The 12,590-nt window shown below is 39.1% G+C and overlaps 1 protein-coding gene across 2 annotated transcripts in view; it reads left to right on the top strand.

Annotated features, from left to right (window-relative positions):
• Positions 1-10,821, top strand: part of Gpr158 (G protein-coupled receptor 158) — a 376,106-nt gene extending 365,285 nt beyond the window's left edge. For both annotated transcript variants that reach the window (XM_051205699.1, XM_051205700.1), the window contains exons 10-12: positions 4,323-4,428; positions 8,439-8,585; positions 9,304-10,821. In XM_051205699.1, coding sequence (XP_051061656.1) covers positions 4,323-4,428; positions 8,439-8,585; positions 9,304-10,773 — 1,723 coding nt within the window. In that variant the 3' untranslated portion in view covers positions 10,774-10,821. The remainder of the gene's footprint in view (positions 1-4,322; positions 4,429-8,438; positions 8,586-9,303) is intronic.
• The last annotated feature ends 1,769 nt before the right edge of the window (positions 10,822-12,590 follow it).

Genomic DNA, 12,590 nt, shown 5'->3' with positions numbered 1-12,590 from the left:
GGTTTTGCAGTGGCCAATAAATGACTGGGTTTGTGTCATTTCTTCAGGGCACATCATTTATCTGTATACACATGTACGTGGATCTAAATGTATATGTCATACATGCTTCAGAGACTATTATCTGTTGCTTAGTATGACAACAGTCCCATTACAATGACTTAAGAAAATTTCAAATGGCTCAAGGAAACAGATCATGTCAAAAGGTTTAACACCCTTGAATGAAGTGTATGTTAAATACATTCAAGACTAGGAAAGGCCACTTTTCTCACAAAAGAATTAGAGAAGGTGGCCGACTAGAACAACTATGTGACCTGTGAGCTGTGACCAACATTCTGCATGCCCACATACACTATGAGTCTGGTATTTTGCATCTCCAGAAGCATGGGGAAATAGCCTTCCATTTTTGATGATCATGAGCTTTGATTTTAGCTCGTGTCATAAAAGGAAGGAGAGAAATGAAGAAACAGTACCCTTGGTGACACCTTTGTTTAAATATTTAGTAATGTTAATTCACTTAGCAAAATTGCAATGAATGCGGTACCTTGTAGATTTCAAAATTGTTTTAGTCATGTCCAGCCATTTATGCATTTGTTTTGTATTTTAGTATGACCCCTTGGGAAGAAATGGCTAGGTAAAATAACTTTTTTCTTTTTCTGAGGATCACAGCTCTGTTCTCAGCACACACATTGAGGAGCTCACAACTGCTCTATAATTCCTGCTCTAAGGGAATCCAATGCAGTCTTCTGGCCTCCACACATTCCTGCACACATATGCTTACAGTCACAAACAGACTCACACATACACATAATTAACAACAAAATAAATTTCAATAATATGAAATCTATTAGTAAGCTAATTTTAAAATTTTGTGTTATATGACATTGGAACAAAATTCCAATTCTTTCATTTCTAATGCAGTAAAATAGCATGGTGAGCATTGGGAAATATGTAGTATATGGCAAAAGTGGAAAGGGAATTAAAATTACAATAAAAACCTGGTTTGGGCATGGGGATGAGTCCTTTGGAACAGAGCTCTGGGCACGCACCTGTGGATTGACAGGAATTCTAGAGCTGACTTCTGTACTAAATACTCCTTGTCAGACTGAAGAAGAGGTTTATGAAAACCTCAATTGGAGATTATTCCAAATATCACATTAGAAATTATATAAGACAATTTGACAATTTTTAAACACACCAAAGCTTTATTTTAGAAGGCTCCTCTTGCTGGGCATGCTGATCAGAGGTGCAAAGAGTTTATACAGCATGGAGCAATTTGACCCCCAGCACCTCTAAATAAATAAATACATACATACATAAATACAAATAAACACAGAGGCATTCCAAAATTATTAGCATATTCACTTATCTACCACTACATTGTTCACTGTATCTTGGGGTAACACTTACCAAGCAAGTGAAAAATCTATATAATAAGAACTTTGTGTCTTTAAAGAAAGAAAGAAAAGAAGATACCAGAAAATGGAAAGATCTCCTATGTTCTTGGATAGGTTGAATAAACATAGTAAAAATGGCAATCTTCCCAAAAGCAATCTACAAATTCAATACAATCCCTATTAAAATCCCAGCACAATACTTCACTGACCTTGAAAGGATAATAATCAATTTTATATGGAAAAACAAAAGATCCAGGATAGCCAAAACAACCCACTACAATAAAGGAACTGTAGGAGGCATCTCCATCCCCGACTTTAAGCTTGACTACAGAACTATCGTCCTGAAAACAGCCTGGTATTGGCACAAAAATATACAAGAAGACAAATGGAATCAATTCAAAAATCCTGATATTAACCCACACACCTATGAACACCAGATTTTTGAAAGAACAGCTAAAAGCATACAATGGGAGGAGGAAAGCATCTTCAACAAGTGGTGCTGGCACAACTGGATGATGGTGTGTAGAACACTAGAGATAGACCCATGTCTATCTCCATTCACAAAACTCAAGTCCAAATGGATCAAAGACCTCAACATAAATCCAGCCACACTGAACCTCTTAGAAGAGAAAGTGGGAGGTACCCTTCAACAAGCTGGTACAAGAGACCACTTCGTGAACATAACCCCAGTAGGACAGATACAGAGATCAACAATTAAAAAATGGGTCCTCTTCAAACTTAGAAGTTTCTGTAAGGCAAAGGGCAGTTGACAAGACCAAATGGCAGCCCACAGACTGGGAAGAGATGTTTACCAGTCCTACATCTCACAAAGGGCTGATCTCCAAAATATACAAAGAACTCAAGAAACTAGTCAACAAAACACCAAATTACCCTATTAAAAAATGGGGTACAGAACTGAAGAGAGAATTCTCAATAGAGGAAATCAAAAAGGCTGAAAGACACTTAAGAAAGTGCTCAACATCCTTAGCTATCAGGGAAATGCAATCAAAAGAATTTGAGATACCATCTTACTCTTGCCAAAATGGCTAAAATTAGAAACACCAATGACAACTTATGCAGGAGAAGATGTGGAGAAATGGGAACACTCCTCCACTGCTAGTGGGAGTGCAAACTTGTACAGCCATTTTGCAGATCAGTATGGTGGTTCCTCAGGAAAATGGGAAGCAGTCTACCATAAGACCCAGCAATCCCTCTCTTAGGCATATACGCAAATGATCCATATCCATGCAACAAAAACATGAGCTCAACTATGTTCATAGCAGCATTATTTGTAATATCAAGAAACTGGAAGCAATCTAAATGCTCCTGAACTGAAGAATGGATAAAGGAAGATGTGGCACATTTACACAATGGAAAACTACTCTGCAGGGGAAAAAATGGAACTTGAAGAAACCATTCTGAATGAGGTAACCCAATCACAAAAAGAGGACCATGGTATGTACTCACTCGTATATGGATTTTAGGCATAAGGCAAAGGATCACCAGCCTATAATTCACACCACCAGAGAAACTAGGATACAAGGAGGATTCTAAGAGATTCATATAAGGTCCCTCACAGAAGGGAAAAGGAACAAGATCTCCTAAGCATAATTGGGGGGGGGCAGTGACTGGAGTGGGAACTAGGAGAAAGAGAAGGGGAGGAGAGGAAAGCACATGGGACTAGGAAGATTGAGTTGGGGGAGGAATAGACGAGAGAAGAGAGAGAGAGAGAGAGAGAGAAAGAGAGAGAGAGAGAGAGAGAATAAGAGATAGAGAGACCATAAAATAGGGAGCCAATATAGGATTGAAGAGAAAACTGAACCTAGAGAAATGTACAAAGACCTACAAGACTGACTCCAACATACAATTTAAGCAACAGTGGAAAGGCTACCATAAATGCCCTTCCCTGATAATGAGATTGATGACTAACTTATCCACCATCATGGAGCCTTTGTCTCATAGCTGATGGAAACAGAAGCAAACACCCACAACTAAACACTAAGCCAAACTGGAATCCAGATGCAGAGAGGGAGGACAAGACCAGGCTACAGAAACACATAGAGACAGCTGACCTGAACAAGGAAGAGCTAATGGGTCCCAGACTGATAGCTATGAATCCAGCATGGGACTGACTCAGACCCCCTGAACATGAGTCTCAGCTAGAAGGACATAGCAGTCTAAGGGACCTCAGACAGTAGAACCAGGATGTATTCCTGGTGCACAAAAGAACTTTGGGGGCACATTCCCTATGGAGGGATACTAGTCCCTATTCCAAATGACTTGACAGATTTGGATGACCACTCCTGGAAGGCATCAACCTACATGTGGAGTGGGTTGGTATGGGAGGGGAGGACTGTCAGGGGGAATGAGAGGGTGGGAGAGAATGAAAGAAGGAGGGAAGGAGGGAGAGGGAACTGAGATCGATATGTAAAATAAAAAGTAAAAATAGAAAAAAGAAAAGAAAAGAAACAGAGGCACTCCAAAATTATTAGCATATTCACTTATCTACCACTGCATTGTTCACTGTTTAAGGTTTTTGGGACAAATAAGTAAATTTCAATTGATGTTTATAAAATAAAGAATGCTATAAGAATGTGTTAACGTATGATGTGCAACTAATTTTGCCAAGACCACAGTCTATAGCTTCCATTTCGAACTCATGTGAATCCTTGCCTTTGTAAAATCAGCATATACATGTATGTCATATCACTATGTCAAGTATTAGCATGGTCTGTATGTAGGTGCAACCTTAAATAATAACTTTACAATTATTATTTATACACCTTTATTTTTCTGTGATGAAAATATTTGCGATAGAAGCAGCCTTTTTGTTTTTCTAAGTACATTGAGAGGAAATGTCTCCAAACCTACTAGCTTTGAAGCAGGAATTTCTACCTTGACTGCTAACATGGAGAACTCTCCTTGCAGATTTGTGCTTGCCTCAAGACTTCAGTCTGACTGGATGCTGATGCTCTATTTTGCACACACTCACTTGACTGTGACAGTCACCATCGGGCTGCTTTTGATTCCAAAGGTATTCTTCTGTCATTGCATTTGTTTTTTCCCCCAATTGTCTGAAGGCATGTGAAAATCTTACTTCTCTCAAAAGTACCTGTCACTATGAACAAAGGTGGTATGGGGATCTTCTTGATGCTTCAAGAGTAGTCTCTAACAATACTCCTGAAGAAAGTGAGGGTCTGTTTCTTTGGGAATTTCTTAAACAATTTAAATCAAATGTTAAGGACCTTAATGTATATCAGAACTTTTAGTTCCTTCCCAAATGTTTTTTATTTCTACTTCACTCTTAATCATTATGACTTATTCAAAGTCACTCTTGCTGAAGCTGACAAAATCATATATATATATATATATATATATATATATATATATATATATATATCTTGGTTGTGAACCTATACAGGGTTAGGGTTATGGTTGGTGTTGGAGTTGGTGTTGGGGTTAGAGTTAGTGTTATGGTTAGGGTTAGGCTTAACAGCAAGCCTGTCTATCAAAAAAATATTTAAAGAGCTGTCATGCTAAGAACCTCATCTCTATATTTGCCTTCAGAGGAGTCTTGTATGAAAAATCCAGAGAAATTTTTGTGTAAATAAAATTAGTGAGTGTAGCGTTATGTATGGAGGAACACCTATCATGCTATATTCTGGTTAAGATCTACCCAGGCTTAAAAAGGGAAGTGGATAAAGCACTCCATGATTCAGCCAATGTATACTCTAGATGTTGCTCACCTTAACTAGCTATGTACTACCAAGATTCTGATTGAGGCTCAGTTTCCTTGGAAATAAAACTTCACAGAATAAAAGAAGATGATGTTGAAGGTTGGGCTAAAGGTAGATTATACAATTTACAGCATTGTAATTATTATCACGACTCTTCTGTAGTACAGAGAAACATGGTATTGCAGCTCCTAAACCCAGAGTTGTGGTTTCTTTTCTTTCACTCCTGACTTCATCAAAAATCTTGTTCATGAATGTTCATAGCACTATTAGTCATAACAATCTAGATGTATATCAGCTGATAAATGTATGAGTAAAACATGGTGCATCTTTATAATGGAATATTATTTGTCAGTAAAAGAAATTAATGGAAGCTGGGGAAATCATCAATGATGTATATGAGAACTTAAGTTAAACCCACAGAATCTGTGTGTGTGTGTGTGTATGTGTGTGTGTGTGTGTGTGTGTGTGTGTGTGTGTATACATATATAAAGCCAGATGTAGTGATACGCAGCTGTAATCCCAGTACTGAAGAGTCAGACACAGGTGGGTTCCTGGGGCTTGCAGCTTGCTAGATGGATAGCCTAACCAGCTAAGAGAATTCTATGCAAGTGAGAAACCCTGTCTCCAAAAATTAGATAAACAGCATGCCTCTGGCCTCCACATGCACATACATGTGTGTGTGTGTGTGTGAACACACACACAGACAGAAAGACACACTCTCATTTCTACACATTACATCCCCCATTAATACACAAATATGTGTATATGCACACATACATGCATATACCTATGCACACACCCATGCACACACAGATACTCCCTCACTTTAACATGTAAATATACATTTATGCATATACACATTATATATATATATATATATATATATATATATATATATATATATATCCTACAGCCTGGGCAAATCATGAAAACATAATGCCAGGTGAAACGGCCAAGTGCAGAAGGCCAATACATGTTACATGAATCCATCTGTGTGGAATGTCCAGAACTGGCAAGTCTGGAATGTAGGCTAGTGGCTTATATGATGCAGAAAGGGAATAGTAAAAATTATTGTGTCAATGATTCCAGAGTTCTTTTTGTGAATGAGGTGGTAAAATATATTCTGGGATTCAAGTGTGGCAATGTCTGCACAACCTTGTGGCATACTAACACTATCACAAAAGATAGCCAAGTATTACTGGGGGATTTTGCCAGGCACTTAGAATAGTGTAACACAGAGATCAAAACTGTCTTCTGGCAGCTATACTTTGGAGTGGGGTTAGGGAAAAGAAGATGAGTAAAATAAATATTTTAAACTATCATTTTAGATAAAGCCCTAAGGGAAAAGGATGAAGCAGGAAATGCATAAAATCTGACAAATGCCTGTTTGGGTTTAATTTTTGTGGTGCTGGGGATCAAACCCATTGCCTTAAGCATGCCAAGCACAGATCCTACCACTTAGCTACAGCCCCACCTCCTGAGTCTTAAACTTATACTTATATCAGAGATTTTGGTTGAGAATAATTCTGTTCATCTAAGTGCCCTCCAGGTGGTGTAACTAGTACCTTGTGAGACTTGGATCTCTACTCTACCATATTTACCACTCATATTTTTAAGTCCATGGTAGCTTTGGGTCTCACAGATAAGAGAGGAAAAGCAAGATTTACTCATCATAATTTTTCAATAAGTTTTAATTACAAAACACAGATTGTTGTTAAATGGAAGATTGCTGCTCCCCATGTTATTGGGTACACAGAGATAGCTTGTGTTCTAGCTTCACTTCTGTTGCTGTAATAAAACATCCTGAGGGAAAGGGGGTTTCATTGGCTTACAATTCCAGGTCATGATCTATTGCAACCAAGGGGAAATTGAGACAAGAACTTAAGTGAGTAGTCACATCACATCCATAGTCAAGAGCAGAGAAAAATGGATGCATTGATGCTGCTGAATTTGTCTAGCATTGTCTCAACTTCTACAGGTCAGTACCCAATGCCTAGGGAATGGTGACACACATAGTGTAGAGGCCTTCCTGCACAAGTTAATAAGCAAGACATTCCTACACAGAGATGCCCATGAACCTAATGATAAAGAAAGTTACTCAACTGAGAATCTTTTGTGAGTTTAAGTTGTAGCAAGTTGACATTAAAAACTAACCAGCACAGCTGACTAGGCTCATTGTTTAATGAAAACTATCTTTAAAAACCTTCGTGCCATAAAAGAAATGATCTACTAAATTTTAATTATAAATCCATTCTGAAAATTACACAAGATTAAAGTCCCAAGTGATACTGAGCACACCCTTCATTGTGCACAAACCCAAGTTCCATTTTGCTTTTCTTTGCATCAGTGTTTGCACTAGTGGTAACTGTCACCCAAGTCTAACAGAGCTGTCTCTACATGATCTACTAATATTTAAAAAAAAAAAATGTTTGAACTATTGATAATCTGGAACAAGAGAAGACATGTTTTCTAAACTGTTATTTCAATTTTCATAAAACACTATCTGCATATTGTTTAAGGTACAGCTAGATTGTTCTGCTTCTCTTTCCTGCCTTCTATCACTCATCTAACTCACTCTTCCTACTTCAATGCCATAAGGAAAATGCAGACAAGCACACAAAACCAAACAATAGCACATGAAAATAACCAAAGTGTGATAAAGGGAGAGCTTTATCTAAAATGATATGCTTGAGGAAAAATCTCAAGTGTCAGATAAAGTTTCCATTTTAATGTAAATGCCATCTGGGTGAGATGCAGTTAAGCAAGATGATACTGTGCTCTGTAGAAGTCCCATGTCTAACTCAAGAGCTCACTGATGGCCAAGATGTGACTAGGATCACATATCCTGTCCGCCAGGTTTTATATAATGCTACATGAAGAAGCTGGAAATTCATATCCCTGTCTCTAAGGCTAATTATTTATATGGATGAATAGACTCTCACTGAAGCATGAATTATTGTATTACATAATATACCAAAATAGTTTACATCCATACACAAGTACAATGAATTGCTTCTCTTAGGGAGACTGTCTTATGATTTTTCTACTTATTTAAACTCTGGATCCTAATAAAGAAACAAGGGTAAAGTTGGGATGAAAGAGTAAACAAAGTTTATGATGCCTCACAAACAGTTCTAGCACATTCCAGGGAAAGAAAGTCACAAACACAGCCACAAATCATTGGTAAGTGTTGAGTGGATGAGTCAATCTAGATGAAGTATATTAAGTTAGCATCAGAACTTTAGAAGATGTTGTGCTATCTAATAATGGGTCAATGGCTACAGCTGATGCTGATTATCTGTTGCAGTTTTCACATTCAAGCAATAATCCCCGTGATGACATTGCTACAGAAGCATATGAGGATGAGTTGGACATGGGTCGTTCTGGATCCTACCTGAACAGCAGTATCAATTCAGCCTGGAGTGAGCACAGCCTAGACCCAGAAGACATTCGGGTAAGGACAGAGGGGTCTTCTTCTATGTCAGATTAGTTCAGTTTATGCCAGTGATACCAATAAACAGGTATTTCTGTGTGTTTTAAATAAAAAAAAAGAATATGTATGTGTGAAACTGAAGGCATCCATGAAGTAAGACCACAGTGCAGAACCATGATTTAATTATTCTTCACAAAACTCAGCTCTCACACTCGCCTTGGTCACACTTCCTACTCTTGATTGGCATGTTGACATACCATGCTTTTAGCAAGGGAAGAAACACCTGTGTTCAGAGAGACTGCCTTGTTTAATATAATGCTTGAAAATGGATCAGTCTCTGAAGGAAGAAGATGCTTTGGACTGCTGTTGCCAAGTCCATCTAGTACCAGTCAGGACTGCCTCAATGGCTACATTGCTCCCAGGACACCATAGGGTTACGGTTCAGCAGCTCTTAGGGTCCTATGTTTTCTTATAGTCCTGACTCAGTCTTGGCCACACAAGTTGAAAATTCCATGAAGCAAAGGTAAAACCTATGCATTCTTGTCTTAAAGTTCAAGGTTTGATTAAGAAATAAAACAACCCACAAAATTATTAGAAAATAAAGAACAGGGAGAAGTTGGTGAATGTGGCCATTACAATTGTCTGAGAAAGCCCTATCTTGCTTTGATAAGGTCCAGCCGGGTATTTCTGTCTGCAGTACTAAATCTGTGCCTCTTTGAATATCCTCTTGTCTCGGCAGGATGAGCTGAAAAAGCTCTATGCCCAGTTAGAAATATACAAGCGCAAGAAGATGATTACAAACAACCCCCACCTACAGAAAAAGCGGTGCTCCAAGAAGGGCTTAGGCCGGTCCATCATGAGGCGGATCACTGAGATCCCAGAGACGGTCAGCAGGCAGTGCTCCAAGGAGGACAAGGAGGGCACAGATCACAGTGTGGCCAAAGGAACAGGCCTTGTCCGGAAGAACCCCACTGAGTCCTCGGGAAACACAGGGAGACCCAAGGAGGAGTCCCTGAAAAACCGAGTCTTCTCTCTCAAGAAGTCTCACAGCACTTATGACCATGTCAGAGACCAAACAGAAGAGTCTAGCAGCCTACCTACAGAGAGCCAGGAGGAGGAAGCCACAGAAAATTCGACCTTGGAGTCCCTGTCAAGTAAAAAATTGGCACAGAAGCTCAAAGAAGACAGTGAAGCAGAGTCCACAGAGTCGGTGCCTTTGGTGTGCAAATCAGCCAGTGCTCACAACCTCAGCTCAGAGAAGAAGCCTGGGCACCCACGCACGTCCATGTTACAGAAGTCACTCAGTGTCATTGCAAGTGCCAAGGAGAAGACGCTTGGGCTGGCTGGGAAAACCCAAACTTCATGTATGGAAGAACGATCTAAGTCCCAGAAACCTTTGCCAAAAGATAGAGAGTCAAACAGGAAGTACTCAAATCCAGAAAACACAGACACAAAAGATCCCGGCCTCCCAAACTCCAATCATTTGGAGGAGCTAAGAAAGCCTCAGAAATCTGGGATTATGAAACAGCAGAGGGTCAACCTTCCCACTGCCAATTCTGACCTGAGCTCCAGCACCACCCAGATAAAGGACAATTTTGACATTGGAGAAGTATGCCCTTGGGAGGTTTATGACATGACCCCTGGTCCTTCAGAACCAAAAGCTCAGAAACACGTATCAATTGCAGCTTCTGAAGGGGAACAAAACCCAGCTTCATCCTCGAAGGAGAAGTCCCACCACAAGCCTAAGGCAGCTGAAGGTATTCACCAACTCAACCACAAGAGTGTAGACAAGACAGAAGTGTGTCCCTGGGAGAGCCAAGGTCAGTCCCTGTTGGAAGATGAGAATCGACTGCTTTCTAAGACTCCCATTCTCCCAGGGACAGCCAGAGAGGAGAATGGAAGTCAGCTCTATAAAACCAATATGTGTGCTGGGCTACATGAAGAACTGCCCCCCAAAGCTGTGGCATCGAAAGTAGAGAATGAAAATTGCAACCGAATGGGAGACCAGGAGAAACAGACATCTTCCTCTGGGGGTATCATTCCTGGCTCCTGTAACTCAAGTAATAACTTCCATCAACCATTAACATCACGAGCAGAAGTGTGTCCTTGGGAGTTTGAGACTCTAGATCAACCAAATGCTGAAAGAAGTGTAGCTTTACCTGTCTCCTCTGCTATAAATGCAAATAAGATAGCAAGGCCTCGGAAATAGGAGGTCTGGGACATTTTTGAAGTGTAGTACCCTGTGAAGAAAAAGTGTAATCCCTGACATGATTGAAAATAGATCTGAAAATAAAAAAATTACCAAGAAATTTTTGTCAGAGTGCGGAAATATGGCACTTGGTGTGGTGAGGTGAAGGCATAGGCTGTAGAAGACTGGAAGCAGATGTGCCTCACAAAGAAGAAGTCTGGCTCAGCCATTCCCAGAGCAACACTGGGGAAAGCTTGGCATTTCAACTTGCTTAAGGGATATTGCCTAGTCAGTCTTTACCCATGGGATTGGATGGTCCTAAGCAGGATTAATCAGGAGGCACCGAAGATAAAGGCATGTATTTTAAGATGGGGAAAGCTTAGATAATATGTGACTGTAATCCTAAGTAGCTGATTGAGAAATTACCTATTTAACCTTGGTAGCACTGCTAACTTAATGCACCCCAATACCTTTTATATAAATGATTGCTCTCATTTTCTTAAAATGTATGTTTCAGTACGTTGTTGTGTCTCATATCAAGCATTCCAGATTGTATAATTTTTGCAAATAACTTTGATATTATGTGACACGACACATTTATGCAATCCACAGCTACTCAATTGTCATTGCAAACTTTTGAATACCTGCTATCTATCAACTGTAGTTAATTCCAGAGTACCAGAGTACAGTAAGCTTTCTCTGGCTTAGGAAGCCATAACTGTTATGATGCAAACTTTTAGTTTGGACCGTGGTTTATATAGCATAAAGTTGGATTTGACTCTATTATTTCCCATCATGGTTTATTGTAAAGTCTTAATTTTTTAAATATAAGTTAAGTCATTTGTTCTGCACTTCTTGTAGGGACTCTGAAACTTTAGTAATCTTGGAGATCAAATGGTCCTGCTTAGTCATATGTCTCAGTAGGTTAAGGACAACTTACCCATTGTTTGTTCCAAGTCAGAGCTGGACCATCCCAATGCATTGTCCTTTTGAACTCTTTCAGTATTTCATATTAGCATTTCCTGTGGAAGAAGCTGAGTGAGGAAACTGTGCTGTGCATTGTTACCAACAGAAGAAGGAAACCCTAGGAATTCTTTGAGAATGAGAGCATACTGCAGGTCTAGGAATTTGCCTTTCAAAACAAATACAGAAAGGTAGCTCCTAATAGCACTTTCAAGGGATTATTTTTATAAAGAGAAAAATTAATGATAGCATCAAGATCATTGTATGGATATATTTTTATTATGCATATTGAAAATATAATATTTTAAATTACCTTAAATTATTTATTCTCATAACTTTTATTCATTGCTTCACCTAGGTGTAGAACTTGTTGGGCTCAAATCCCAAAGAAATTTTATAACCTGATTCACTCAAAGCCCATAAGATGTTATGGGTTCTTCATCTTCCCCAGCACCAGAACTTAGAAGTCCTGTAAACTATTATTGCAAGCTACCTAGCTTAAAATGCAAACATAAAACTTGTTTGAAATTCTTGAAGCATATCTTATAGAACTTGTTGCATTCCATAATGATCTCCTGGCATAAACATCCTGAGTTGCTGACTTAGCTCTAAGGATGTTATTTTGAAATGAGATTCCAAAGTTCTGCCACATTTTATATAAAGATGAATCACTTAGAACTACAGGCCAAGCTTGCCTTTCTCACATCACAAACACTGAACAACTGCCTATTTGGCCAAGACATTTCCAGCCAAAGGAACCGTTGTTTCATTTGGTAAGCAACAAGGAGAATTTGCTAGCAGGATGGAAGATGGGGAGAAGGAGTCATAAGGTAGATACAAGGCTGTTCTTATTCTCAGTGGAAGATAGAAACAGA

The sequence above is a fragment of the Phodopus roborovskii genome, unplaced genomic scaffold (genome assembly GCF_943737965.1).
Source record: "Phodopus roborovskii unplaced genomic scaffold, PHOROB, whole genome shotgun sequence".
Taxonomy (NCBI): Eukaryota; Metazoa; Chordata; class Mammalia; order Rodentia; family Cricetidae; genus Phodopus; species Phodopus roborovskii.
The sequence above is the reverse complement of the archived record's forward strand: the minus strand, read 5'-3'. Positions and strand labels throughout refer to the sequence as shown.